General features: G+C 69.3%; 5 protein-coding genes across 9 annotated transcripts; 4 read left to right on the forward strand and 1 right to left on the reverse strand.

The window, feature by feature from the left end:
* The first annotated feature begins 749 nt into the window (after positions 1–749).
* Positions 750–4,507, forward strand: B3GAT3 (beta-1,3-glucuronyltransferase 3). Its single transcript, XM_075741504.1, has 5 exons — positions 750–851; positions 970–1,138; positions 1,437–1,767; positions 2,757–3,047; positions 4,218–4,507. The coding sequence occupies exons 1-5, from the start codon at positions 770–772 to the stop codon at positions 4,314–4,316; spliced, it is 972 nt and encodes a 323-aa protein (XP_075597619.1). The 5' UTR covers positions 750–769; the 3' UTR covers positions 4,317–4,507.
* A 34-nt stretch (positions 4,508–4,541) lies between these two features.
* Positions 4,542–7,747, reverse strand: LOC142599727 (uncharacterized). 2 transcript variants are annotated; one of them, XM_075741503.1, is made up of 12 exons: positions 7,600–7,747; positions 6,733–7,085; positions 6,525–6,610; positions 6,293–6,427; positions 6,012–6,202; positions 5,765–5,907; positions 5,573–5,676; positions 5,399–5,474; positions 5,222–5,310; positions 5,045–5,122; positions 4,882–4,931; positions 4,542–4,721 (listed from the first exon to the last, which is right to left on the reverse strand). In XM_075741503.1, the coding sequence occupies exons 2-12, from the start codon at positions 7,079–7,081 to the stop codon at positions 4,577–4,579; spliced, it is 1,446 nt and encodes a 481-aa protein (XP_075597618.1). In that variant the 5' UTR covers positions 7,082–7,085; positions 7,600–7,747; the 3' UTR covers positions 4,542–4,576. The 2 variants fall into 2 exon arrangements, with proteins under 2 accessions (XP_075597618.1, XP_075597617.1); XM_075741502.1 differs by lacking the exon at positions 7,600–7,747 and having other exon boundaries at positions 6,733–7,360.
* Positions 7,748–8,769: 1,022 nt separating this feature from the next.
* On the forward strand, positions 8,770–16,936 carry EML3 (EMAP like 3). Of its 3 annotated transcripts, none has more exons than XM_075741496.1 (23): positions 8,770–8,995; positions 9,453–9,611; positions 9,794–10,079; positions 10,421–10,528; positions 10,824–10,852; positions 10,964–10,990; positions 11,080–11,203; positions 11,724–11,873; positions 11,969–12,038; positions 12,659–12,769; positions 12,840–12,935; positions 13,045–13,179; positions 13,270–13,408; positions 13,481–13,632; positions 13,831–13,956; positions 14,056–14,187; positions 14,715–14,782; positions 15,113–15,201; positions 15,313–15,410; positions 15,500–15,587; positions 15,867–15,965; positions 16,072–16,202; positions 16,580–16,936. In XM_075741496.1, exons 1-23 carry the CDS (start codon positions 8,866–8,868, stop codon positions 16,772–16,774), a joined length of 2,742 nt encoding a protein of 913 aa, XP_075597611.1. In that variant the 5' UTR covers positions 8,770–8,865; the 3' UTR covers positions 16,775–16,936. The 3 variants fall into 3 exon arrangements, with proteins under 3 accessions (XP_075597611.1, XP_075597612.1, XP_075597610.1); XM_075741495.1 differs by having other exon boundaries at positions 8,774–8,995; positions 9,791–10,079; XM_075741497.1 differs by lacking the exon at positions 10,421–10,528 and having other exon boundaries at positions 8,773–8,995; positions 9,791–10,079.
* A 303-nt stretch (positions 16,937–17,239) lies between these two features.
* On the forward strand, positions 17,240–23,616 carry MTA2 (metastasis associated 1 family member 2). 2 transcript variants are annotated; one of them, XM_075741499.1, is made up of 18 exons: positions 17,240–17,511; positions 18,336–18,403; positions 18,517–18,610; positions 19,159–19,276; positions 19,369–19,432; positions 19,536–19,653; positions 19,765–19,867; positions 19,952–20,051; positions 20,150–20,338; positions 20,454–20,528; positions 20,631–20,689; positions 20,797–20,894; positions 21,376–21,515; positions 21,603–21,831; positions 21,938–22,027; positions 22,308–22,504; positions 22,941–23,089; positions 23,202–23,616. In XM_075741499.1, exons 1-18 carry the CDS (start codon positions 17,484–17,486, stop codon positions 23,368–23,370), a joined length of 2,088 nt encoding a protein of 695 aa, XP_075597614.1. In that variant the 5' UTR covers positions 17,240–17,483; the 3' UTR covers positions 23,371–23,616. The 2 variants fall into 2 exon arrangements, with proteins under 2 accessions (XP_075597614.1, XP_075597615.1); XM_075741500.1 differs by having other exon boundaries at positions 17,242–17,511; positions 22,308–22,453.
* A 45-nt stretch (positions 23,617–23,661) lies between these two features.
* On the forward strand, positions 23,662–27,071 carry TUT1 (terminal uridylyl transferase 1, U6 snRNA-specific). Its single transcript, XM_075741498.1, has 9 exons — positions 23,662–23,953; positions 24,067–24,257; positions 24,355–24,558; positions 24,696–24,810; positions 24,927–25,260; positions 25,351–25,460; positions 25,561–25,683; positions 25,781–25,873; positions 25,950–27,071. The coding sequence occupies exons 1-9, from the start codon at positions 23,662–23,664 to the stop codon at positions 27,041–27,043; spliced, it is 2,556 nt and encodes an 851-aa protein (XP_075597613.1). The 3' UTR covers positions 27,044–27,071.
* The last annotated feature ends 344 nt before the right edge of the window (positions 27,072–27,415 follow it).

The following is a 27,415-nucleotide window of genomic DNA, read 5'->3' on the forward strand; positions in this document are numbered from 1 at the left end:
CCCCGCCATGGCGCACACGGGGCCCTGGGGGGGGGTGGATAGAGCCGGGCCGGGGGGGGGGGGGGGGTGGAGTGGGGGGGGAAGGGTGGCCCCGCGCGGAGTTTTGATAAAACAAATAAAACCCGGAAAAAAAAAAGTGGTTTTGTTGAGATTTGCGGGGGGGGGGGGGCAACCCGGAACCTTGTGGCCGGGGCGCCAGTGGCGGCCGGACCCCGCGGGACGGACCGTGACCGGAAGTGGCGGCCGGAGCGTGGTGGGGAGCGGACCGGAAGTGCCGGCCTGGCCCGGCCCGGCCCGGCCCGGCCCGGCCCGGTGGAGGCTGCGCGGCCCCGACCACCGGATCCCGGTCATTACCCCGCTCCCGGTGCCATTCGGTGGGATCTTTATCCAACCTCGGTCCCAGCGCGGTGAGTCCGGGCCCTGTCGTCGTGGTAACAGCGCCACGTCCGCATTTCTTTGCTGAGGGAACGGGGAGGGGCGCTGCAGGCCCTGGGGGGGGGGGGAGGGCGCTGGCCTGTACCGGGGGCTCGGGGGCGGGAGGTTACTGGGAGGGAGTGGGAAGATACCGGGGGGTGCTGGGGTGGGTGGTAGTGGTGGGGAGGAGCGGGAAAGGCACCGGGCAGAGCGTGCTGGGGGCTCCAGGGCCCCCGGACCTCCCCGAACCTCCCCCCCCCGCCCCCCCCAGGACCCGGACACACACCGCCCCCCCCCCGTCCCCCCCGTCCCCCCCCGTCCCCCCGTCCCTCTCAGGACCCCCCCCAGCGCTGCCATGAGGGTGAAGCTGAAGAACGTTTTCATCGTCTACTTCGTGGTGTCGCTGGTGGGTCTGCTCTGCGCCCTGCTGCAGCTCGGTGAGGGGGGGGGGGGGATGAGGGGGGCCGGGGGGCAGCTCGGGGGTCCCTGACACCCCCCCCCCGAGGGCTGTTCTGGGGTCCCTGACACACACGTCCCGTCCCGTTCCCCCCCCAGGGCAGCCCTGCGACTGCTCCCAGCAGCTACGGGCAGAGCGGCGACGGGGCCGGGACAGGGACCGGCTGCTGGCGGAGCTGCGGAGTGGGGGGGCCCGGGGGGATCCCCGGGCACAGGGGGGGGGCCGGACCCTGCCCACCATCTACGTGGTGACCCCCACATATGCCAGGTGAGACACACACACACACCCCCCCCGGTCTTGTACAGCCTGTCCTGGCCCCCCCAGACCCATTTACCTCCCCAAACAACCTGACCTGGCCCCCCCCCAGCCTATCCTGGGCCCCCCCCAGACCCATTTCCCACCCCCAGACCTATTTCCCCTTACACAGCCCAGTCTGGGCCACCCCCAGTTTGATCTGCTCCCCCCACCCCACAACCTCCTTGGCTTCACACGGCCTCCGCACCCTCCTGGGACCCCCGTGGAGCCCCCCCCACAGCCCCTTTTGCCCCCCCTCCCTCCATTTTAGGCCGGTACAGAAGGCAGAGCTGGTGCGGCTGTCGCAGACACTGCTGCACGTGCGGGCGCTGCACTGGGTGGTGGTGGAGGACGCGGCAGCCCCCACGGCGCTGGTGGGGGGGCTGCTAGCCGGTAGCGGGGTGCCCTTCACCCACCTGAACGTCGAGACCCCCCCCGAACGTCGCCGACGTCCCGGGGACCCCCCCTGGCTACGTCCTCGCGGCGTCGAACAGCGCAACCGGGCGCTGCAGTGGTTGCGGGAGACGCGGGCGCCCGGCGAGAGCGGCGTGGTCTACTTCGCCGACGACGACAACACCTACAGCCTGCGCCTCTTCGAGGAGGTAGGGACCCCCTAGAGCCCCCCAAAACCTCCTACCCCCTCCCCCGAGCCCCCCAAAACCTCCTACCCACCCCCCAGCCCCCACCTCCTGCTTCCTGGCTCTTAACGCCCCTGGTTTGTGCCTCTTTGAGGTGATGGAGTGTGCTGTTACCCCCAGCCCCTCCTGGGACTCCCTCCAATCCCCCCCACTCTCCACAGCTCCCTTGAGCCCCCCCCCCGAGCCCCCCAATTCCTCCATAAACTCCCCCCACAAACTCTCCTAACCCCCTAGAGCCCCCCAATTCCCCCTATACTCCCCTAACCCCTCTAGACCCCCCCAATTCCTCCACAAATTTCCCCCTAGAGCTCCCCAATTCCCCCCAAAATCTCCCTAGAGCCCCCTAATTCCCCCCAATTCCTCCCCTAACCACCCCCAGAGCCCCCAATTCCCCCAAACTCCCCCCAAAGGCCCCCTAATTCCTCCCTTAACCCCCCCTAGAGCCCCCTAATTCCCCCCAAACTGCCCCCCCTTAGAGCCCCCTAATTCCTCCACTAACCACTCCCAGAGCCCCCAATTTCCCCAATTCCTCCTCTAACCCCCCCAGAGCCCCCCTAATTCCCCCCAAACTCCCCCCTTAGAGCCCCCTAATTCCTCCCCTAACCACCCCCAGAGCCCCCAATTCCCCCCAAACTCCTCCCAGAGCTCCCCAATTCCTCCCCTAATTCCCCCCAAACTCCCCCAAAGGCCCCCTAATTCCTCCCCTAGCCCCTCCAGAGCCCCCTAATTCCCCCCAACCTCCCCCCCTAGAGCCCCCCAATCCCCCCCAACTTCCCCTAACCCCCCCTAACCTCCCCTAGCCCCTTAATTCTTCCGCCCTCTGCATCCCCAATCTCTGCCTCTTTAAAAGGCTGTGCTGCTCTGTGTGCCCCCCCCCAAACCGCTCCTCCCTGAGCCCCCCAACCCTCTCCCGCCCCCCCCCCCCCCCACACCCACTCTCCCCCCTCCCCGAGATGCGCAGCACCCGCGGGGTGGCCGTCTGGCCGGTGGGGCTGGTGGGGGGCCTGCGTTTCGAGCGGCCGCTGGTTGCGGGGGGCCGCGTGGTGGGCTTCCACACCGCCTGGAAACCGGAGCGCCCCTTCCCGCTGGATATGGCCGGATTCGCCGTGGGGCTGCCCCTGCTGTTGGCACGACCCGCCGCTCGCTTCGACCCCCAAGCTGAGAGGGGTTACCTGGAGAGCAGTCTGCTGGGGGGGCTCGTGTCCCCCGCCGAGCTGGAGCCCAAGGCGGACAACTGTACCCAGGTAAGGGCCAGGGAGGGGGTTCCTCTGGGGTTTGAGGGGTCTCTTGGGGAGTTCAGGGGTCCCTGGAGGATCCTTCAGGGGTTTGAGGCAGCCCTCAGGGGGTTCTGGGGTTCCTCTGGGCTTTGAGGGGTCTCTTGGGGAGTTCTGGGGTCTCTGGAGGGTCCTTCAGGGGTTTGAGGCAGCCCTCACGGGGCTCTGGGGTTCCTCTGGGGTTTGAGTGGTCCCTTGGAGAGTTATGGGGTCCCTGGAGGGTCCTTCAGGGGTTTGAGGGGGCCCTCAGGGCTTCTGGGGTTCCTCTGGGGTTTGAGGGGTCTCTTGGGGAGTTCTGGGGTCCCTGGAGGATCCTTCAGGGGTTTGAGTGGTCCCTCAGGGGGTTCAGGGGTTGCTCTGGGGGTCCCTCAGGGGTTTGAGTGGTCCCACGGAAGGTTCTGGGGTTCCTCTGGGGTTTGAGTGGTCCCTTAGGGGGTTCAGGGGTTGCTCTGGGGGGCCCTCAGGGGTTTGAGGGGGCCCTCAGGGGGTTCCAGGGTCCCTGGGAGGGGTCCGTCACGGGGTCCCAGGGTCCCTCAGAGGTTTGAATGGTCCCACAGAGCGTTCTGGGGTTCCTGGGGGGGTCCGTTAGGGGTTTGAGGTGGTTCTCAGGGGAGTTCTGGGCTCCCTGGAGGGTCCATCATGGGTTTGAGTGGTCCCTTGGGGGTTCTGGGGTCCCTGGGGGGTCCCTCAGGGATTTGAGGGGGCCCTCAGAGGGTCCCAGGGTCCCACAGAGGGTTCTGGGGTCCCTTGGGGTCCTTCAGGGGTTTGAGGTGGCCTTCAGGGGGGTTCTGGGGTCCTATGGGGTGGTCTGGGGGGGTCCTTCGGGGGCTCCCTCAGAGGTTTGAGTGGTCCCTTGGGGGGTCCTGGGGTCCTTCAGGGCCCCAGGGGGTCCCTCAGGGGGTTTTGAGGTCCCATGGGGGCCCAGCAAAGTGCTGGGGGGGGGACGGGATGGACTCATCTCCCCAGCCGAGCTGGAGCCCAAGGCAGACAGCTGTGCCCAGATGGGGGTCTGGGGGGGGCCTTGGGGTTCCTGGGGTCCCTTGAGGGGTCCTGGGGTCCCTCAGGGATACGAGGTGTCCTTGGGGGGGGGTTTCCAGGCTGCAGTGGGGGGGTCCTGCTGACATCCGCCCCCCCCCCCAGGTGCTGGTGTGGCACACGCGGACAGAGAAGCCGAAGCTGCGGCAGGAGGAGCAGCTGCAGCGCGAGGGACGGGGCTCCGACCCCCACATCGAGGTGTGAGGGAACCCCCCCGTGTGTCCCCCCCCCGCCCCACACCGCAGGGACCCCTCTGCCCTGGGGACACACCGGATGTGGGGGACCCCCCCTCCCCAGGGACATTTGGACTTTATTTATCGACACCCCCCCCCCCCCTTTTCCCGCGGGGATCCACAGCCAAGTGTCGTCTCCGCAATAAACTCTCCCACTCCGTCCTCATTCGTGTTTGGGGGGGGGGGGGACGGCGGGCAGGGGACACCCCCAGTCTGAGGGGGGTGGGCGCTTCACGCCAGGGGCTGCTGCATGCCCCCCATAATGGTAGGGGGGCCAGGGGGCCACGGGGGGGGCAGGAGCGGGGGCCCCCCCCAGCCCTCCTGCTGCCGGTGGATCTTCATGTGGGCGTTGCGGCTCTTGATTTTGGGGAAGATCCTGGGGAGAAACGGGGGTGCGGTGGGGATTTTGGGGGGGGAAGCAACCCCTGTGTGTCCCCCCCGGCACCCTCCACACCACCCTGGCTCCCTCTGTGCCCCCCCAGTCCCTGTCCGGGCCCCCCCAAATCCCCTTCCGCCCTCCCCTGGCCCTTGCCTACTTGCCGCAGAGCTTGCAGGGGAAGCGAGAGACGAGGGCTTCGGGTGGTGTCTGGGACAGAGAGAGGTGTGTGTGGGGGGTCCTCTAGTGTCCCCCAAAATCAGGGGGGTCCCCTAGTGCCCCCCTAGCGCTATGGGGGGGGGGTCCTGCCCCCCCCCCAATACCTGCTTCTGCGTCTGTCCCAGCCGCGACTTGTACAGGTAGTAAAACTCCACACACTGCGTCATCCGCTTGGAAGGCACCTGGGGGGGGTCGGGGGGGGTGCGTGGCAGGTTTTGGGGTGACCCCGTGGGAACAGAGAGGCCAGGGATGGGGGGGGGGGGCCAGGGGGGGCCCCTCACCGCCTGTTGGATCCGCGTAAAGTCCTTCCCGTGCCGTGCCAGGGCCTTGGCGAAGAGCCGCCGCTCCCGGGGAGTCCAGGCGTCGCTGCCTGCAGGCACAGTGTGTGTGTGGGGGGCAGAATCTGGGGATCCCCCTAGATTCCCCCTTTACCCCCCCCCCCCGGCCCCCCCCCTCACCGGTGTAGTGGTACCCGGCCAAGGGGTCTGCCCACGGCCAGGCGGGCGTCCCCAGCAGCAGCAGCTCCAGGGCACCCTGGGAGGGACATGGCGGCTCACAGGGTGCTGGGGGGGGGGGGGGTGCACCCCCAAATTCTCCCGGTTCTGTCGTGTTTGCGTGTGTCCCCCCCTCACCGTCAGGCTGCCGCCGGCACGGGCCAAGCAGTGCAGGGCCAGCTCCCGGTTGGTGCCCCCCCCGGGCAGGGCGCTGGAGCAGGCCAGGTCCAGCAAGGTCTCCACTGTGGGGGGGGACGGGGACGGTCAGGGGGGGCCACAGGCAGGACCCTACCCCGAGGGGAGGGAGGAATGGGGTGGGGGGGGCCTCACCTTGCTGCTGGGTCTCGGGGTCCCCCTCCAGCCCGGGCCAGGGGCTCCAAGCCAGCGCGGCCCCCCCCGGGGGGTCCTGCTCGCAGCCCCCCCCCGTTGCCGGCGGCACGGCTGCCTGGAAGCTGGGGCCTACATTGATCTGCCTGGGGCAGGGGGCGCGGAACAAAGAGGGGGGGTTGTGGGGCAGCCCCCCCCCCCCCCCACATCCTCCCCCCTTCCCCTCCCCGGCCCCCCCCCCCCAACTCACGGAGACAAGAGGCGCAGGGGGTCTGCGGCCCCGGGGGGGCTGACTCCCGCCAGCAGCCCCCCAAACAGCCCCGGCCCCCCACGCCCTGGGTCCAACATGGGGGGCGGTCGGTACCGGGGGGGGCCCCCCCCTAGGCCCAGGCGGCTTCGGTAGGGGGAAGCCCGTCCCCCGCCGGGGGGGTCCAGTGGGGCCTGTGGGAGAGAGGGATGACGGGGGGGCCACGGGGGACCCCCGCTGTGGGGGGGTGTCCCCACTGACCCCCTGTATCCAGCTTCTCTCACCTCGGGGGGGGCCGTGCCCCCTGCCCAGGGGGGGCTGAGCTCACAGCTCCCCCCCACCTCCCCCAGGGACCCCTCCGGCCATGGGGGGACCCCTGGGAAAGGCAACTCCGCACCCCTGAAATAGCGGTTGGGGTCCTGCAGGGAGTTTGGGGGGGGGGGGGGTGTCAGGCACTGGGGCACACGGGCGCCCCGGTGTTGTGCGTGTGTCCCCCCCCCGGGGACCCAGGCGTACCTGGTAGCATCGTGCCCCATCGGGCACCCAGTCCGGGGGACCCAGGAGTCCGGCAAAGCCCTCGGCCCCCCCCAGTCCCTGCAGGGCTGCAATGGGATGAGGGAACGGGGGGGGGTGAGGGCCTCACCCCCCCCCCGCCCCCCCAAAAAAAAAGGTTCAGCGGACCCCAGGTGTTCTGCGATTTCCCCCCCCCCACCCCAGGACTCACCTGGGCCCTGGAAGGGTGCAGGGGGGGCACAGGGAGGGGGCTGCAGGTCCTGGTAGAGGCAGGTCGGGGGGGGCTCCTCGGGGGGGGCTCCACTGTAGGGCAGGTAGCCCTGTGGGGGGGTGACCCCCCCGGCCACCGGGGTCCCGGCCCCCCAGGCCTTGCCAGGCAGGCGGCTGGCAAAGGCTTGGGAGAAGGGGTCCAGGTGGCCGGGGGGGTCATCGCCCCGCAGGGGGGCCCAGGGCCCTGGGGGGGCCTCGGGGGGCCGGGGCTCCCAATGGGGCTGCCCCACAGCAGGGAAGGGGCCGGCGGGGGGGTACAGGGGGGGGTAGGGGCCCAGCTGCGGCTCCATGGTGCTGCGGGAGGGGAGACAGGCGAGAGGGGGGGGGCTGGGGGACCCCCAGGTGTGGGGTGCCAGCGCGGGGACCCCCTTCTCGCTCCCCCCTCCCTCATTTTCCTGGCTCAGGGACCCACCACGGGCAGGAAGTGGGGGGAGAGCCCTGGAATGTGGGGTGCAGATGGGTGACCCCCACCCACAGATGAGGACCCAGGCATCCCCGTAGACCCCGTTGTCCCCCCAAGGGGACCCCGACATCCCGGCTGTCCCTGTGGACCCCATTGTCCCCCCCAGGGGGACGCAGGTGCCCAGGTCGTCCCTGTGGACCCCGTTGCCCCCCCAAAGGGATGCAGCCATCCCTGTGCCACCCCACGGACCCCCTCGTCCCCCCCGCAAAGGGACGCAACCGTCCCTGTCCCACCCCACGGACCCCCTTGTCCACCCCCAAAGGGACGCAACCGTCCCTGTCCCACCCCACAGACCCCCTTGTCCCCCCCCCAAAAGGGACGCAGGTGCCCGGGCCCCCGCCGTACCTGCAGCGGGGTCTCACCCCGTCCCCGTCCCCTCGCCGAGGCGGGTGCCGGTGCTCACGGAGCGGAGGCTGTTCCCGGAGGCGCAGCCCCGAACCCACTTGCACTATGACTGTGCAGGATGCGGCCCCAGCTCACACCTGCCCCCCCCCACCCCGGGGGAGGGCAAAGCGGGGCCAACCTGCCCCGGGGCAGGAGCAAGGAGGGGGGGGGTGGGTGTGGAAAAGACACCCCCATATCCTGGCCTGGGGGGTGCGCAGCACCCAAATATCCCAGTCCCAGCTCTGGGGGTGCACACCCAGCCTGGATGCGGGTCCCTGGTTTTGGGGGAGGGGGGTGGAGGGTGGGGGGTGCAGCACCCGGATGCCTGGGACGGTGGCCCAACTTTTTGGGGTGCCTGGGTCCCCACTGGCAGGGCGCACGGAGCCGGACAGTGACGTCCTTACGCGGGGGCTGGCCGTGCCCCGACGCTCGGGTGCCCCCATCCCTGCCTGGGGATGGGGGGGGGGGGGGGTGCAGCACCCCGACACCCAGGTGCCCCCATCTCTGCCTGGGGAGGGGGGTGTGTGTGCAGCACCCCGATGCCTGGGTCCCCTACGCAGGCGACATTTCACTTTCGGGATGAATCGGGGCCGCCGGCACCCTTTGTTGTGGGTTCGGGGTGCTGGGACGCTGTGCCCCAATTCATCCCGAAACCGGGCGGGTGGGGGCTGCCCCACGCACCCCACGGTTATGGGGTGCCCCCCCTACACATACCCCTCAGCAAACCTGAGCATCCGGCCCTGACCCCCCCCCCCCCCAACAAATGGGGTGGGGGGAGTTGGGGGTCCCTCAGCCCCACGTCAGGGTGATTTATTGGGGGGGCCGTGCCCCTCCCACCCCTGCCCCATTGCTCCCCCCAGGATGATGGCACCAGGGGGGGGGGGGGGGGTGTGCGATTGAAACGGGTGGTCGGTCCTGGCTGTGTCCTGGGGGGCACCCGTAGCCCCTCACCCCAAATCCTGGGGGCACCCTGGGGTTGGGGGGGTACGGCCAGCGTGGGGGGGGGGGATTGAGGGGAAGCTGGACGCCTGCAGTCACCAGGATTTGGGGGGGGGGGGGGGGGGGCACCCAGGCAGCGGGGTCCCACCGGGATGCCCGAATCCCTGGCGTAGGTGAGGGGGTGACACACACAGTGGGGTACGTGGGTGCCCCCCCGGAATCCTAGTGCCCCCCACCCCCGTGGAAGCGACGGCGGGCGCAGGATCAGGCCGGGGCGGCGAAGGGGAAATGACTCGGCGACGCCGCGGCGCTTCCTGGGGCGGCGGAGCCGGAGGCCACGGGCCGAGGCCTCGCGTGGGCCCAGCCGCCCGTCCGCCCTCACCCGCCATGGAGCCCCAACCGGAAGGCGGCCCCCACGGTGAGCCAGGGGTTAACGGGGCGGGGGGGGGGGGGGGGGGCGAGCTCCTCCGGCGGGACCCCCAGCTCCACCCCACCGAACCCCTCAGGGAGCCCCTGCTGCCCTCCCCCACCCATAGACTCAGGGTGGCCCCATGCGCTCCGCTGCCGCCCCCCCCCCCCAAAAAAAATGGGGTCTGGTGTGGGGTTTGTGGGGTTTTGGGGAGGGGGGAGCTGGATGTGTGGGGCTAGGGTGGGGGGAGATGCTGGGGGGGGTGGCATGGGGGCACCCAGATACCTGGGGCAGTGGGGGTCCCGCTGGGGCGGTGGGGTGCATGGGGTGGAGGCGGGGGGGACGTGCACGGGTCCCTGGGTGCTGGGGGGGTGGCACGTGGGTCCCCGGACACCCAAGTCCCTGGGTGCTGGGGTGCAGCTGGGGGGGGTGGGGTGTGTGTGTGTCACCCTCTCCCCTCCCGCAGGTGACCCGGGCCCCCCCGGCCCCCCGGCCCCCCTGGAGCTGCGGCTGCGGCGGCTCGAGGAGGAGCTGGCGTTGGTGAAGGCGGCGCTGGCGGACGCTCTGCGACGTCTCGGCCTCTACGACCAGCACCTGCCCCGGCTGCTGCGGCACCTTCCCCACGGTGAGGCCTCGACGTCGCGATGTCCGCGTTGTGCGTGTGTGTGCGTGTGTGTGTGTGTGTGTCCCAGTGCTGGGGTCCCCCCGTCTGGAAATCGGGGCTCCCTCGGACACCTGGGTCTGCGGGATGTGGGGGGCTCCGGCGCTGACCTGACCCCTTTGTTGTCCCCGTCCCCCCCCCAGCAGCCAACGGTGCCATCCCGGAGCCCTGCCTGCAGCTGGACCCGGATGGGTCCCTCCCGGCCCCCCCTGGACCCCCCCAAACCATCAGCGTGGGGACGCAGACGGAGGAGATGGCCCCAAACCCAGAGACGTCGGGAGCCAGCAGGGACCAGGGGACCCCCCAGGAGCCACCCCCCCCAGGGTCCCCCCCGTGTGCCCCGGCACCCGCTCCGGCCTCTCCAGAGCCCCTGGCTCCTGATTCCCCCCCGGCGGCCCCCAGCCCGGCCCCACGGGGTGCCCACAAAGAGCTGTGAGGATGGGGGACCCCGATGTCTGGGGGGGGGGGGGGGGCTGGGGGGGGGTGTCAGGATGCCCGGGTCTGCTGGGGCGGGGGGGGATTGGGGGGGCTGTGTCGTTTGGGAGGGTTGTAGAGGGATGGGGGGGCCCAGGTGACTGGGTCCACGGGGAAAATTGGGGGGCGGGGGGGGGGGCTGATTGCCTGGGTCCACGGGGAGGGTGGTGTCAGGGTTAGGGTGGGATTTGGGGGGGTGTTAACTCTTCACTGACGGTGTCCCCCCCTGTGTCCCCCCTGCCCCCCGTCCCTCCTGTGTCATCCCCCCCCCCCGCCGTGTCCCCCCCCGTGTCCCCCAGCCTGCGCAGGCACAGCTCCTCCTCCGGCAGCACCAGCCCCCGGCAGCGCCTGAGCAGGAAAGCGGCTTCGTCCGCCAACCTCCTGCTGCAGGCGGGGAGCCCCGAGAGGTGGGGGCCCCTCCCGCACCCCCAAACCCACCGTGCACCCCCACAGCTCCCCCTGCAGCCCCTCATCCCCCTGCACCCCAACACCGCCTGCACCCCCCCATCCCCTCTACACCCCCACAGACCCCCTGCACCCCCTCATCCCCCCCTGCACCCCCACATCCCCCTGCACCCACAAACCTCTCCTGCACCCCCACATCCCTCCTGCATCCCGCCGCACCCCCTCACTCCCCTCTGCCCCCTCCTCGTCCCCTCTGCACCCCCACACTCCCCCGTTGACGCCGCCTCTCCCTGGCAGCCGCCCGAAGGAGCCCACCCTGAGCCCAGGTGGGTGCTGGGGGGCCAGGGGGGTTGGTTTTGGGGTGCAGGGAGGGGTGTGTGTTATTACTGGGGTGCAGAGGGCTCGTTTTTGGGGTGTAACGCCGTTTCCCTACCCAGGGTCGCGCCGCGGGAACTACAACCTGGGTGAGGCTTGGGGGCGTCCGTCCATCCGTCCGTCCGTTGGGTGGGGGGCCATGGGCCGTGGGGTGACCCCCGGCATCCCCACCCCACAGAGGGGGTGTCAGTGAAGATGTTCCTGCGGGGTCGCCCCATCACCATGTACGTGCCCTCGGGGCTGGGCCCCTACGGGGGGCTGCGGGCTGAGCTGCCCCCCGAGCGCCTCCAGCTCGACTGGGTGTATCCTGCACCGAGGCGGGGGGGTGGGGTGTGGGTGACCCCCCCATGGCGCGTCCCATCCGTAGGTCACACAGGCCCCTTCCCCCCTCCTCCCCACCTGGGGGTCTCCAGCCCCATCCCCGTCCCCATCGGGGTGCGCCTGTCCCTCTCTGGGGGTCCCATCCCTGTCCCCACCCCTCTCTGGGGGTGCCCATCAATCATTGGGGGTCCCCACCCCTCCCTGAGGGTCTCATCTCTGGCCCCATCCCCATACTTCTGTGGGTATCTCATCTCTGGCCCCATCTGTCCCTGGGGGTCCCCATCACTCTTTGGGGGTCCCATCCCTGGCCCCGTCCTCATCCTTTTCTGGGGGGGTCCCCATTCTTCTCTGGGGGTCCCATCCCTGTCCCCATCCTCATCCTTTTCTGGGGGGTCCCCTCTCTTGGGGTCCCATCGCCCTCTGTGGTCCCCACCCAGGGGTCCCCCTCTGGGGAGGGGTTCCCCACCCACCGCACCCGTTGCATCCCTTAACGGAGCCCAGCTACGGGTACCGGGGCCGGGACAGTCGCTCCAACCTGCACGTCCTGGCCTCGGGCGAGCTGGTGTACTTCATCGCCTGCGTGGTCATCCTCCTGCACGTCCCGCACCGCCGCCAGCGCCACTACCTGCGCCACAGCGACTGCGTGCGCTGGTGAGCCCCAGGTTGGGGGGGGGGGGGTGTCCCCCGTTTCCACACACACACACACACACACCCCCCCCACCCCTCACCCCCTGCTTCCCCCGCAGCCTGGCCGTGCACCCCGACCGCCTCCGCGTCGCCACGGGGCAGGCAGCCGGCGTCGACAAGGATGGCAAGGTGTGGGGCGGGATTGGGATTGGGATTGGGATATGGGTGGGATCGGGATGGGATTGGAATGGGATGGGGATTGAGATTGCGATATGGATGGGCTGGGGCCGGGCTGGGGCTGGGGATTGGGATTGGGATATGGATGGGATTGGGATTGGGATGGGATGGGGATGGGATGGGATTGTGATATGGATGGGATTGGGATGGGATGGGGACGGGGATCGGGATCGGGATGGGATGGGGATTGGGATATGGATGGGATTGGGATGGGATGGGGATGGGATGGGATTGTGATATGGATGGGATTGGGATGGGATGGGGATCGGGATCGGGATGGGAATGGGATGGGATGGGATTGTGATATGGATGGGATTGGGATTGGGATCGGGATGGGATTGGGATGGGATGGGGATGGGGATTGGGATGGGGATTGTGATATGGATGGGATTGGGATTGGGATTGGGATGGGATGGGACAAAGAGAGGGATGGGGATGGGATGAAGATAGGACAGCGGTGGGGACCGGATGGGATGGAGACAAGGACAGGACGGGATGCCGACATACGTCCCCCCACTGTGGGATGGGGCACCCCGGGACGCCCTGCCCCCCGACCCACGCCGTCCCCGCAGCCGCTGCAGCCCATCGTGCACATCTGGGACTCGGCCACGCTGCTCACGCTGCAGCAGATCGGCCTCGGCAGCTTCGAGCGGGGCGTGGGCTCCCTCGCCTTCTCCACTGCTGTAAGTCCGTGTCCCCCCATCTCCCCGTCCCCCCGTCCCGCATCCGTCCCCCTCACCCCTGTCCCCCCAGGACCAGGGTGCGTACCTCTGCGTGGTGGACGACTCCAACGAGCACATGATGTCGGTGTGGGACTGTGCCCGCGGCACCAAGCAGGCGGAGGTGAAGGTGAGGGGACCCGGGCATCCAGACGGGGGGAACCCCGACATCCCAGGGTTGGGGGGGCTCCCAGACATCCAGGCTGACAGTTTTGCCCCTCCCGTGCTGCACCCTACAGAGCACGAACGAGTCGGTGCTGACGGTGGAGTTCAACCCCCAGGACAGCAGCAGCATCATCACCAGCGGCAAATCCCACGTCTACTTCTGGACCTGGAGCGGGGCCACCCTCACCAAGAAGCAGGGCATCTTTGGGGTGAGCGGGGTGCCCCCAGGGGCTGGGTGGGGGGTCCTGGGAGGGGGTGTGCCGCATTGGTGCTGACGCTGCTATCTTCCCCGCTTCTAGAAATACAAGAAACCCAAGTTCATCCAGTGCTTCATCTTTGACGCCGCCGGGGATGTGCTGACGGGTGATTCCGAGGGCAACATCCTGACCTGGACCCGCGCCGCCGGGGACAGTCGCACGCCGGGAAAGGGCGGCAAAGGTGGGGGGGGATGGCTGGGATGGGGATGAGGGACAACGGGGTAGCTGTGGGGGCTGACCCCCAGCTCCGCAGAAACGTACCAGATCGGGCAGCAGACCCGGGCACACGAGGGCAGCATCTTCGCCCTGTGCCGCCGGCGAGACGGGACGGTGCTGAGCGGCGGCGGCAAAGACCGGCGGGTGGTTTGCTGGAGCCCTGACCTGGCCCTGCTGCAGGAGGCTGAGGTGGGGGACCCATGCCCCCCCCCCCAAAAACCCTCCCTAATTCCCCAAATTCTGCCCCAGCCCCCCAAAACCCGCACCAGTCCCCAGAACCTCCCTGGTCCCCCAGGTCCCCGAGTGTTTCGGGGTGGGGGTGACCATGATGGGGGATGGGGGGGGGGGGATTGGGGTGTCCCCCCCCGACCTCTCGTGCCCCCCCAGCTCCCTGAGCGCTTCGGGGCGGTGCGGACCATCGCGGAGGGACCCGGCGACGAGCTGCTGGTGGGGACGACCCGCAACGCCCTATTGCGGGGGACGTTGGCCGCCGGCTTCACCCCTATCGTGCAGGTGAGGCCAGCTTGGGGGGGCAGCACAGGGGTCTCCCTACCATGGGGATGGGGTGATGACCCCCTCTCCGTGTCTGTGTCCCCTCGTGTCCCCCCCCAGGGACACACGGACGAGGTGTGGGGCTTGGCCACCCACCCCAGCTGCTGCCTCTTCCTCACCTGCGGCCACGACCGGCAGCTCTGCCTGTGGGACGGGCAGGAGCACGCGCTGGCCTGGAGCCTGGCGCTGGAGGTGGGGGGGCCATGGGGGGGGGGGGGGGCAGGAGTCTCGGGGGAGGTGGTACCGGGGGTCCAGGGTGGCCAAGAGTCTGGTTTGAGGGTACTGGGGGGGCTGGGGGACCAGGGGGCAGGAGCCTGATGTGGGGGAACGGGGGGCTGGGGGGGGCAGGAGCCTGGTTTGGGGGTACGAGGAGGCTGGGGGGGGACAGAAGGCTGGTATGGGGGTACAGGGCGGCTGGGGGGGCTGCAGGGACCAGGGGGCAGGAGCCTGGTTTGGGGGTACGGGGGGGCTGGGGGGGACAGGAGGCTGGTATGGGGGTACAGGGGGGAGGCAGGAGCCTGGTGGGGGGATGTGGGGGGCCTGGGGGGAGGCAGGAGCCTGGTGGGGGGGTACAGGGGGGCTGGGGGGAGGCAGGAGGCTGATATGGGGGTACAGGGGGGCTGGAGGACCATGGGGAAGGAAGCTGGTATGGGGGTGTGGGGGTACAGGGGGCTGGGGGGGTCCGGTGCCCCCATGGCCTGACGTCCCCGTCCCCGCAGGACACAGGGCTCTGCGCTGACTTCCACCCCGGGGGGCAGGTGGTGGCCGTGGGGCTGCTCACGGGGCGGTGAGTGATGGGGGCACAACGGTGTGGGGGGAGCATGGTGCCACACAGGGGGCTGAGACGTGGGAGGACAGGGATGGGGGGCGGGGGGGGGGGGATGCACACACAGTGCTTGGGGGACAGGGACATGGCGGGGGGGGGGGGGCAGTGCCCTCAGCCTGCCCGACCCCGCGGTCCCCATGTCCCTGTTCCCCCCCCGGTACCTGCTGTCCCCTCGTCCTCCTGTGTCCCCCCTGTGTCCCGTGTCGTGTGTCCCCCCCGCCCCCCACCATGTCCCCGTCTTCCGTCCCGTGTGTCCCGTCCCCCCGCCCCGTGTCCCTGCTGTCCCCAAAGGTGGCTGGTGCTGGACACGACAACGCAGCAGCCGCTGGCCGGGGGCTCGGACGGGAACGAGCAGCTCTCGGTGGTTCGGTTCTCCCCGGGTGAGCACCCAGCAGCGGCCGCGGGGTGGGGGGGTGTGTGTGTGTGTGGGGGGGGTGTTTGTCCCTGCGTGTGCCCCTCCCTGTCCCCAACCTCTTCCCTGTCCCCCACAGATGGCTCCTTCCTGGCCATCGGCTCCCACGACAACTTCATCTACATCTACAGCGTCACCGAGGGCGGACGCAAGTACACCCGCTTTGGGCGCTGCGTGGTGAGAGTCAGGGCGGGGGCAGCTCTGAGGGAGGGGGGGTCCCCGCTGTCCCCAATGTCCCTGACACCCCCCCTCCCACCCTCCCCCAGGGCCACTCCAGCTTCATCACCCACCTGGACTGGTCCAAGGACGGCCGCTTCGTCATGTCCAACTCGGGGGACTACGAGATCCTCTACTGTGAGCCGGGGGGGACGGATGGACGGGGGGGCTGGCGGGCACCCCCTTACCCTGCTGGAGACCCCCCCCAGGGGCTGGCGGGCACCCCCTTACCCTGCTGGAGACCCCCAGTGTGGGAGGGTTGGCATGCACCCCCTCATCCGCTGGGCCCCCCCTGGGGATGGGGAGCTGGTGTGCACCCCCCCCCATCCTGCTGGGGTCTTGGGTGGGGGGGGTGGGGGGGGGTCTCATTGCCCCTGTGTGTGTGTGTGTGTGTGTGTGTGTGTGTCCCCGGCCCAGGGGATGTCGCCGGGGGCTGCAAACTGCTCCGCAACCGCTTTGAGAGCCGGGACCGGGAATGGGCGTCCTACACCTGCGTGCTGGGCTTCCACGTCTTCGGTGAGCACGGGGGGGAGCTGGGGGGGGGTTGGCAGGGGGAGATGGGGGGGTCGGGGAGATCCCCCTGACACCCCACCACCACCACCACCTTCCTTTTCCCCGCCAGGCGTCTGGCCCGACGGCTCGGACGGCACCGACATCAATTCCCTGTGCCGGTCCCACCACGAGCGCGTGGTGGCCGTGGCCGACGATTTCTGCAAAGTTCATCTCTTCCAGTACCCCTGCGCGCGCCCCAAGGTGGGCTGGGGGTGGGCAGACCCCCTGGCTGGGGGAACTGGGGGGGTCCAGGCCCCCCGAGTGCGGTGGGCTGGGGGCACAGGGAAGGTGTAGAGGAGAAGCCGTGGGAGGGTGGGTGCTTGCAAGGGGTACACGTGTGCAAGGGGTGCGTGCATGCGACATGTGTGCAAATGGGGGGGGGGGTGTGTCACACGCATGCATCACATGTGCAAGGAGCCCTGGGTGTGTGTGTGTGTGGGGGGGCACGCAGGCCGGCCGTGCACGGGCGCGTGCTTGTGCATGGGGTCCGGGCTGGAGACGTGTGCTTGTGAACACGCTTGTGCACGGGATCCAGGCTGGATGAGCACGCACACGCCTCACGCTCGCGGCCCCCGCAGGCGCCGAGCCACGTGTACGGGGGCCACGGCAGCCACGTCACCAACGTGCGCTTCACCCACGACGACGGGCACCTCGTCTCCCTGGGGGGCAAGGACACCAGCGTCTTCCAATGGCGGGTGCTGGGGGGGCCGCTGCCACCCTGCAGCCGCTCGCCCTGCGCCCCGGAGCCTGGGGGGGACCCCGACCCGCGCTGAGCCGTCCTCTGCTTCCTCTTTCTCAGCCGCTTCCTCTTCCTCCATCCCTTCCTCACCCTCCTGGGGACCACGGGGGGGGGGGGGGGGGCCTCGGTTCCATCCCCCCCCCCCCCCATTTTCACGCTGCACTGTGAGAGGCACCAATAAAGCCTGGGGTCAGGGGCCCGGCTCTGCCTGCTTCCTGCCGCCGCGGAAATGGCTGCCCACTTCCCGGAAGCGCCGGAGATTGCCGAGCCGGCCCGAGGTTGTTCCTACCGTGTCCCCCCCCCCCCCCCCGCCGACCCCTTTCCGGAAGCGCTCCGGCTCTGGCGGAACTTGCCGAGCCCCTTCCGGAGGAGCCGGAGGCCAGGCCGAGGCGGCTCGAAACTCTTCCGGAGGTGCCCGAGCCCGCGCCGAGGCGTCCCGAGACTTCTCCGGAGGTGCCCGAGGCCGGGCCGAGTCGTCCCGAAGCTCTTCCGGAGGGGCCCGAGCTCGCGCCGAGGCATCCCGAGGCTTCTCCGGAGGTGCCCGAGCCCCTTCCGAGCCTCTTCCGAAAGGTTCCGAGGCCTCTCCGGAAGCGCCCGAGGTCTCATCGAGCCTGTTCCGAAGCCTCGCGAACCGCTCCGGAGGCACCCGAGCGGGTCGTGCCGGTGCGGAGGCGGCGGGAGCGGGAGGCGATGAAGCGCGGCCGGGGCCGGGCCCGGGGGTAGCGCGGCCCAAGCGAGCGGCCATGGCGGCCAACATGTACCGCGTCGGCGGTGAGCAGGGGCCGGGGGGGGGCGGGCGGGCAGAGCGGGACCGGGGCCGAGAGGGGGCCCCGCGCCTGTGAGGGGATGGGGGTCCCGTGAGGGGATTAGGGGGTCCCGTGAGGGACGGGGGGGCCTGTGAGGAGGAGGGAAGTCCGTGAGGGGAAGGGGGTCCCACAAGGGGAAAGGAGGGGTGTCCCGTGAGGGGATTTGGGGGGTCCGTGAGGAATGGGGAGGCCCGGGGAAGCGGGGGGGGGGGGGGGGCACTGTGAGGGGGATGGGGGTCCCTGAGGCCTAGAGGTGGGCTGCAGTGCCCCCTCCACACCCCACCCCCCCCCCCGTGTCTGTGAGGAAGAGGGGGGGCCCTTGGTCTGTGACAAGAGGAACCCACGAGGGGGCAAGGGGGAGCCCATGAGAGGGAGCCCCGGCTTCTGGGGGGAGGGGGGATGTCGTCCCATTCCCCCCAACCTCTAGTCTGGGAGGGGAAGGAGGGGGCCGTGTCTGTGGGGAACCCCTGGTCTGTAAGAGAGAGCTGGGAAACGGGGGCAGGGGGAGGGGGAGAGGTGTGGGAGGCCCGTGAGGGGAAAGGGGGGGCTGTGTGTGTGTGTGTGTCTGTGAGGAGTGGGGACACCCCGAGGAGCAGGAGGTCTGATTTGGGGGCGGGGGGGGGGAGCCCCCTGGGGTAAAGAGGAGCCTCCTGTGCCTACGAGGAGGAGAGTGTCCCTGTGTGTGTGAGAAGCCCTCTCCCTGGTTTTTTTGAGAGCAGAAAGGGGGCCCCCCTTACTTGTTAGAAGAAGAGGGGGGCTCCCCTCACCGCACCCCCTTTTTTCCTGCAGATTACGTCTACTTCGAGAACTCCTCTAGCAACCCCTACCTCGTCCGCCGCATCGAGGAGCTCAACAAGGTGAGGAGCCACCTCCCACGGCAGGGGGGTGTGTGTGGGGGGGGTACAGTTCCCTGGGGATGGGGGGGGCTTCACTCTGCCCCCTCCTCACCTTCGTACCCCCCTGCCCCCAGACTGCCAACGGGAACGTGGAGGCCAAGGTCGTCTGCCTTTTTCGCCGGCGGGACATCTCCAGCAGCCTCAACAGCTTGGCCGACAGCAATGCGCGTGAGTGCGGGCTGCTGCTCCCTGGGAGGGGGGGGCAGTGGAGGGGTGCAGGGATGGGGGGGGGGGGGCTGCAGGTGCACCCCCCTCTGCCCCAGGGCTGGAGTGGCGGGGAGGTGGGGGGCAGATCCCGGCTTGCCACCACTCCTGCCTCAGGACGTTCAGTTCCCTGAGGGTGCGGGGGGGGGGGGGCGGTGACTCCCTTTCCCCCCTTAATTTGGGCTGCCCCCCAGCTCGGGGTGGGGGGAGATGGCCTGTCCCAATCTGCCGTTCCTGCTGTGATGCTGGGAGTGGGGGGTCTGGCCCTGTTGGAGAGGCTGGGGGGGGCCCCTCAGGGGCTGCCCCACCCCCACCGAGCTTCCCACGCGTGTGAAAACAGGGCTGGGCTGCCCTCCCCCCGCTCCCCCCTCGGCCTGGGCTGCTGCCAAAATCCAGGGGGGGGTGTGCTGGGAGAACAATGCACCTCCCTGCTTGACGTTGGGGGGGGGGGAATACGCCTGAGGGGGGCCCCCCTCTGATTTCCCCCACACACACACCCTGCCCACGCCCAGGCGAATTCGAGGAGGAGTCCAAGCAGCCCACCATGACAGAGCAGCAACGTCACCAGCTGAAGCACCGCGAGCTCTTCCTCTCCCGGCAGTTCGAATCGCTGCCGGCCACCCACATACGGTGTGTGCCGGGGGGGGTGGCGGGGGGAGGCCAGGGCTGTGGGTGGGGGGCTCGTTCACCTCCCTGTGACACCCCCACTCTGCGCCTCGCAGGGGGAAGTGCAGCGTGACACTTCTCAATGAGACCGACATCCTGGGCCAGTACCTGGAGAAGGAGGTGAGCCCAACGTGCCGCTAAGGGAGAGGGGGCAGATTTGGGGGCCTCCCCTCACCCCACTGAGCCCCCCACACACCTCCCTCCCCCTCCTCCCCCCCCCCAGGACTGCTTCTTCTACTCGTTGGTGTTTGACCCCGTCCAGAAAACCCTCCTGGCCGACCAGGGCGAGATCCGGGTCGGCTGCAAGTACCAGGCGGAAATCCCAGACCGGTTGGCCGAAGGTGGGGGAGCCTCTGCGGGGTCTGTGTGTGTGTGGTGGGGGGCGTGGACGCTGCAGCACGGGGAGGGGGGATTCAGCCTGACACACACACACACACACATCCCCCCCCAAGGTGAATCAGACAACCGAAACCAGCAGAAGATGGAGATGAAGGTGTGGGACCCCGACAACCCCCTGACGGACCGGCAGATCGACCAGTTCCTGGTGGTGGCACGGTGAGCTGGGGCCGTGGCGGGGCGGGGGGGGGGGGCAAGGGGGCGACGCAGGGGTCCCCCCGCTGACGCCACCCCGCCCCGCAGAGCCGTCGGGACTTTTGCGCGTGCCCTGGACTGCAGCAGCTCCATCCGGCAACCCAGCCTGCACATGAGCGCTGCCGCCGCCTCCCGGGACATCACACTGGTGAGGGTCGAGGGGTCCAGGGAGGGATGACCCGAAATCTGCAGCGAGAGGGGTGATTCTGATCCCTCTTCCCCATTCTGCGCCTCTCCCCTCCCCAGTTCCACGCCATGGATACGCTGCAGCGCAACGGCTACGACCTGGCCAAGGCCATGTCGACGCTGGTGCCGCAAGGGGGGCCGGTGCTGTGCCGTGACGAGATGGAGGAGTGGTCGGCGTCGGAGGCCATGCTCTTCGAGGAAGCGCTGGAGAAATACGGGAAGGATTTCAACGATATCCGGCAGGATTTTGTGAGTCGGGCCGTGGGGGAAGCACAGGGTGGTTTTGGGGTGGGTGGGGGGGGGGACACATGAGGCAAAGGAACCCCCCCAGGTGCGAGGACTCGTTTCTCTCTTCTCGCCGTAGCTGCCCTGGAAATCTCTGGCCAGCATCGTGCAGTTCTACTATATGTGGAAAACCACCGACCGCTACATCCAGCAGGTGAAGGGAAGGGGGGAGGCACTGCTGTGGTTGGGGGGGGGGGGGCTGCCGTGAGCCCCCCCACTGCCCCCCCTGCCATCTTACCCCCGTCTCTGCTCGCAGAAGAGGCTGAAGGCAGCGGAGGCGGACAGCAAACTCAAGCAAGTCTACATCCCCACCTAGTGAGTTGGGGAGGGGGTGCTTTTTGGGGGGGGGCCTGGACCCCCTTCTAGGTCTGGGGGGTGGGGGCAAAGATAGGACCCCCTCTGACCCCCCCCTTTCTCTGCAGCACGAAGCCAAACCCCAACCAGATCATCTCGGTGGGCTCCAAACCTGGCATGAACGGGGCCGGCTTCCAGAAGGGGCTGACCTGCGAGAGCTGCCACAGTCAGTGGGGTGTGGGGGTGGGAAAACTGGGTTGGGGGGGGTCCTGGGAGAGGAGAGATGCCGGAACGGGGGGTCCTGGGCTGGGGGAAACAGGGGAACGCTGGGTTGGGGGGCTCCTGGGGTGGGAGGCACCACTGGGTCTGGGCTCCAGGTAGGAAGGGGGGGGGGATAGGGTGGAGGCAGTGGGGGGCTGTAGGGGTGGGAGGGGGGCATGGGTGGCAGTGGGGCAGGAGCGGAGGCATAAAGGGGCTGGGGGGTGGAATGGGGGGGCCAGAGGGACGGCTGTAGGGGCTGGGGGGCAGAATGGGGGGGCCAGAGGGACGGCTGTAGGGGCTGGGGGGCGGAATGGGGGGGCCAGAGGGACGGCTGTAGGGGCTACAGGGGCAGGCTGGGGGTGTTTGAGGGCAGTTCCCCAGGGCAGGCAGTGGAACCCACCCCGACGGGGGTCTCCACGCCCACCCTTGCCCCCCCCCCCCCCCAGCCACTCAGTCGGCCCAGTGGTACGCCTGGGGCCCCCCCAACATGCAGTGCCGCCTCTGCGCCTCGTGCTGGATCTACTGGAAGAAGTACGGGGGGCTGAAGACCCCCACCCAGCTAGAGGGGGCGGCTCGCAGCGCTTCGGTGAGCCCTGGGCCAGGAAGGGGGTGTGCAGAGAGACCCCCCCACACCCCCCCCACACCCCATTGATTTCCCCCCCCCGCCTCACAGGAGCCGCACTCTCGGGGTCACCTCTCGCGCCCCGAAGCGCAGAGCCTCTCTCCGTACACCACCAGCGCCAGCCGGGCCAAGCTTTTGGCCAAGAACCGCCAGACCTTCCTGCTGCAGACCACCCGCCTCACCCGCCTGGCGCGCCGCCTCTGCCGCGACGTCCTGCAGCCCCGCCGCGCCGCCCGCCGCCCCTACGCCCCCATCAACGCCAACGCCATCAAGGCAGAGTGTAAGTTTAGGGGGGGGGTATCCCCCTAAAACACGCCGTCGGTGTGTCGTGTGTGTGTGTCCCCTCCTCCTAACCTGCCTGTTTCCCCCCCCCCGGCATCTCGCAGGCTCCATCCGCTTGCCCAAGGCCGCCAAGGCCCCCCTCAAGATCCACCCGCTGGCCCGGCTGCCCCTCGCCGCCATCGTCAAGGAGCTGGGTGAGGGTTCTGGGGGGGGGGGGGTGTCCGTCCCCAGGGGTGTAGGGGTCCCTGGAAAGGGGAGGGGGGGTCCCCAGAGGCGTAGGGGTCCCTGGAGGTACGGGGGTCCCAGCATAGGGGGTGCAGGGAGGTTCCCTGGGGGGGGTGCATGTGGTGGTTGCAGGGTGCAGGGGCTGGATTTTGGGGTTCTTTCTGGGAGCTGTGGGGTGGCAGGGGGGTCCTGTGGGTGGCCCCTGACACACACACCCCCCCCCAATCCTTATCACCCCCCCCCCCCCAGCGGCACAGGCCCCCCTGAAGCCGAAGACGCCACGAGGCACCAAGACTCCCATTAACCGGAACCAGCTGAGCCAGAGCCGGGGGCTGGCGGGGCTGGTGGGCAAGAGGGGCTACGAGGGGGCCGGCGAGGGCCACCGTCTCCCCCGGGTACGGGGCGCTGGGGGGCTACGAGGGGGCGGCGAGGGCCACCACCCCCTGGTATGGGGCTGTGAGGGGGCGGGGCTGGGGCTGGCAGGGGGTGGGGCCTGGGGGGTGATTGACGGGGGGGTGGAGCTTGGGGAAAGGGGTTGGAGCAATTGTGGGAGGGTCTCAGGGTGATTGACAGGGGGGTGGAGCCTGGGGAAGGGTTGGATCAGTTGCGGGGTCTGGGGTGATTGACAGGGGGGTGGAGCCTGGGGAAGGGTTGGACTGGCTGTGTGGGGGGGGTCAAGTGTGATTGGTAAGGGGTGGGGCTTGCAGGAAGGGAGCCGGGCCTGATTGGTGGGGAAAGGGCCTGGGGGGGCAGGGGCTGGGCTGATTGACAAGGGAGTAGGATAGGCTGCGGGGGGGGGGTGGGAGGCGGGCTCTGGGTTGACTGACAGCTCCTGGAGCCCGTAAGCAGGGCGGTGGGGCGGGGCCTGACGCTGCCACGCAGGTGGGGGGCTCGGGCCTCCCTTTCTCGGCCAACGGGCGCCCCCTGGCGGCGGGGCTGCGCGCCGGGCCCCCCCCCGCCAGCAAACGGCAGAAGCTGAACCCCGCGGACGCCCCCAACCCCGTCGTCTTCGTGGCCACCAAGGACACCAGGTGAGGGGGGGGGGGTCTGGGGGCCCCAGGGCTGCTGGGGGGGGGGGGGATGTGTGGGGCTGACCCACCCAACCACACCCCCCCTTTACCTATATATATCCCCCCCCCCCAGGGCGCTGCGGAAGGCGCTGACGCACCTGGAGCTCCGCCGCGCCGCCCGTCGCCCCAACCTGCCCCTCAAGGTGAAACCGGGGCTGCCCCTGCGGCCTGGGGGGGCCCTGGCACCCTCTGCCCCCCCACATCCCGCCAGCACCTCAGAGCCCATCGTCCTCGAGGACTGATATCCCCCTCCCCCGGGCCGGGCCCCTTTTGTATTTTTTTTATTTCCATAGAAACAGCGGAGGGGGGGGGGGCGGGGGCGGGCCCCGGGTCGGTCTGGAGCCCCCACGCTGCCCTCCCCACCCCCCCCCCCCCACCGCCCTGACCCCCGCGGGCCCCTTTTGTACGTGGAGCAACGCCCCCGGTTTTGTATCTCGGGCTGTCCCGGTTCTGTAGCGACAAGAAATAAAACCGATGAATTTTCTTCACCGGGACCGAACAACCGGCACCGGGGAGGCGGGGGGGGGGGGGGGATGTCTGGGCGGACCACTTCCGGCGGGTCGTGTTTCCGGGGGAGCTGTGCGCGAAGAGACACCACTTCCGGTGTGTTCCATTTCCGGGGGAGCTGGGCGCGGAGACGGACCACTTCCGGCGGAAGTTCCCTGGGGGGGGGGAAGCGGCAGCGGCCCGGCCCCGCCATGGCCGCGGTCCCCGACCCGGAGCCGACCCTTGAAGTGGGCTCCGACCCGCTGGCGGATCCCGACGTAGAGGCGCTACCACGGAGCGGGTTCCGTTGCCGCCTGTGCCAGGTCTCCGCGGCCAACCGTGAGTGCGGGGGCTCCGGTGGCGGCGGCGGAGAGGGGGGGGGAGGACGCGGCGGCTTCGGGGCACCGGTTGATGTCTCTGCTCTCCCCCCCCGTTAATGCACCCCCGAGCAGGGCCGAGCCTGGCGGAGCATCTGCGGGGGAAGAAGCACCGGCGGTTGCGGAGCCTGCGGGCCGAGCGCCGGGCCCAGGAGCAGCGGAGCCTCTTCGTCAGCGGTTTCGCCCGCGGTACCTCGGGTGAGGAGCTCGCCGAGTATTTCGGGGCTTACGGAGACGTGGCGGCTGTCGTGATGGACAAGGAGAAGGTAGGGATGGGTCGGGACAGGGGCGGGGCAGGGGGGGGAAACCGAGCTGGGGGTATCGGGTTGGGGCCGCTGATCGCCTGTCCCCCAACCGCCGCAGGGTGCCTACGCCATCGTGGAGCTGCGGGATGCCGCGGGCCGGGAGCGGGCGCTGGCGGAGACCCAACACGACCTGGCCGGGCACCGGCTTCGCGTCCGGCCGCGGGAGCAGAAGGCCTTTGCCTACGGACCCCCGGGGCGCAGCCCTCGCCGGGAACCCCTCGGCCCGGAGCGGCTGGAGCCGGCGCTTTGGCAGGTCGCGGATGTGAGTAGGCGACCCCGAGGTTTGGGGGAGCGCACGGGGGACTGGGGGTGACCCTGGGGATCTTTTTGGGGGGGTGCTGGGCTCTCCCAGGGGTGGGGGATGTGCCTCAGGACCGCCAGTGACGCCGGTCCCTACAGGTGGATGCCCAAATGTCAGAGCTGGTGCGGCTGCTGGAGCTGAGCGAGGACGAGCGGCGCGTGCGGCACCTCCTGGTCACGCTTTTCCAGGAGGTTTTCACCGAATTCTTCCCCGGTGCGTTTCCTCCTCATGCGGCGGCGTTCCCTACTCGTGCGGCGGCGTTCCTCTTACGAGCGTGCGACACGGCCGCCGCGTTCCTTGCGTGAACGGCTTCGTTTCTGCTTGCGCAGGCTGCAGTGTCGTGCCCTTCGGTTCCTCCGTCAACGGCTTCGACATCCACGGCTGCGATCTTGATCTGTTCCTGGACCTGGAGCCGACCAAATCCCTCCAGGCGTCAACGCGAGACGCTCCCGGGGCCGGATCCGGCGCGGAGGATTCTATCCTGAGCGATATCGACTTGGCGGCGACACCGGCACCGGAGGTGCTGGAACTGGTAGCGGCCGTGCTGCGGCGCTGCGTGCCGGGCGTCCGCCGTGTCCGGGCCGTACCCACCGCCCGCCGTCCCGTCGTGAAGTTCTGCCACAAACAGTCGGGGTTGGCGGGCGACATCTCCGTCGACAACAGGTCTGGGGGCGTGGGGTTGGGGGAGGGGAAGGGGTTGTCTTTCCCCTCCGGTGCCGCGATCTTTCTCCCCTGACGCCTCCATCCCCGCAGGCTGGCGCTCCTCAACACGCGGTTCCTGCAGCTTTGCGCCGAAGCGGACGAGCGCGTGCGGCCGCTGGTCTACGCCGTGCGGCTCTGGGCCAAGCAGCAGGGCCTGGCAGGTGAGGCCGGGCAGGGACGCTCACGGCAGAGTCCTACCCGGCAGCCGTCGGCGGGCACGCGGCGCGGCTCTGACGCCGTTTTTTTTTTTTTTCCCCCCAGGAAACCCCTCCGGCGGCGGCCCCCTCCTCAACAACTACGCCCTGACGCTGCTGGTGCTGTTTTTCCTGCAGACGCGCAGCCCCCCCGTGCTGCCCACCGTCGCCCGGCTGCGTGACTTGGCAGGTAGGATCCCTCCGTCCATCCGTCCGTCCGTCCCTCGGTTCCCTTTAGCGCGTGGCCCCGCCGTGCCTGTGCTCCTCTCAGGGCCGTTCCGCTCCAGGGGATGACGACCGCGTCGTCGTGGGCGGATGGGACTGCAGCTTCCCCCGGGACGCGGCGTCTCTGGAGCCCAGCACCAACACCGAGAGTCCCTGTGAGTGCCGGGGGGCGGCGGGGAATCCGGGGGCATCCCGGGATCCCGGCACAGCCCTCACCTCTCGCTCCCGCAGGCTCGCTGCTGGCCGAATTCTTCCGCGTCTTCGGGGATTTCGACTTCACAGGGCAGGTGATCTCGTTGCGGGAGGGTCGGGCGTTGCCGCTGCCGCCTCCCCCCGCCCCCGAGGCCGGCGAGGAGCTGAAGTTGGGACCCCTGAACCTGCAGGACCCCTTCGAGCTGAACCACAACGTGGCAGCCAACGTCAACGAGAAGACGGCGTCGCGTTTCGGGCGTTGCTGCCGCGACGCGGCCAAGTATTGTCGCAGCCTGCAGTACCGCCGCAAATCCAGCAAGGGCCGGGCTTGGGGGCTGACGCGGCTCTTCCAGCCGGGCGCGGTGGAGCCAGGGGCAGCGGGTGCCGGCGCTTTCGTCATCTCCATCCCCTTGGACGTCGCCGGCGAACCCCAGCGGCTCTGCCGGGAGCCCGGTGGTCGCGGCCCGTGGTTCCGGGAGGTCTGCGCCGCCATCGCCTTCGTGCTGAGGGACGTTCTCAAGTGCGATTGTGCCGCGGGGAAAGTGCTGAGCGCTCCCAGCGAGGAATCTGAGCTCCCGCGGAACTCGGCGCTGTCCCAGGAACCGGACGCGGAGGATTCGTCCACGGCGGAGCCGCTGTCGGTGGGTTCCAAGCGTCGCTTGGCTGAGGAGACGAACGGCGCTGCGCTCCCGGATGGGAAGAAACCGCGGACGAACGTCCCCGAGGATACAGCAAACTGGAGCTGCGCCGTCTGGCACCGCGTGTGGACGGGCAGACGCCGCGTACGCCGGCAGCTGCGGCACGGAGATGAGCCGGAGGGGTCGGACGGCGACTCGCTGGAGCTGGAGCAGAAGGTGTCGGAGGCCGTCGTGCGGCAGGAGGGCGCTGGGCGACCGCTGGAACCGCTGCTGCGCTTCGAGGCCGGCGCCCGGGTGGCCGGCACACGGCGGGAGACGCGGGTGCTGCTACGCCTGGTTCCTTCCCCGACCCCTCCCGGGCCCCTTTTCCGGGATTTTTTTCACTTTTTGCAGAGTTTCCTGCCCGCCGCGGTGCAGCAGCGCCTGGGCCAGGGGCCAGCGGGGGACCCGGACCCCCGGGATGGAGGGGGCGGGGGGGTGTTTTCTACGTCGTGAAGTTTTGCAGTAAAAGGTTTGTTTTGCAGCCGTCTGCTGCGTGGGTTCTCCTGGGGGGGGTGACGCGTCGTCTTGAGTCCAGGATAGGGATTTTTGGGGAGAGAAAGGGAAAAAAGGAAAAAAAAAAAAAACGGGAGAGCTCAGGAAAACGTAGAGCTGAGGACGAGTTAAACAGAAAGCGCCCGGTCCTTGACCCGTGCGAGGTTTTTATTTCTTACATTTTACCCTTTTACAAGTGTTGGAGAATGTGGGAACTCCGAGCAGGAGCTCAGCTGGAAGTTTTGATTGATTTTGGTGTTTTAATTTTTAAAATTTTATAAGTCTTAAAATTTTAAAAGTTTTATTTTTGTAATTATATAATTTAAAAAGAAA

This window comes from Balearica regulorum, unplaced genomic scaffold, assembly GCF_011004875.1.
Source record: "Balearica regulorum gibbericeps isolate bBalReg1 unplaced genomic scaffold, bBalReg1.pri S41, whole genome shotgun sequence".
Taxonomy (NCBI): Eukaryota; Metazoa; Chordata; class Aves; order Gruiformes; family Gruidae; genus Balearica; species Balearica regulorum.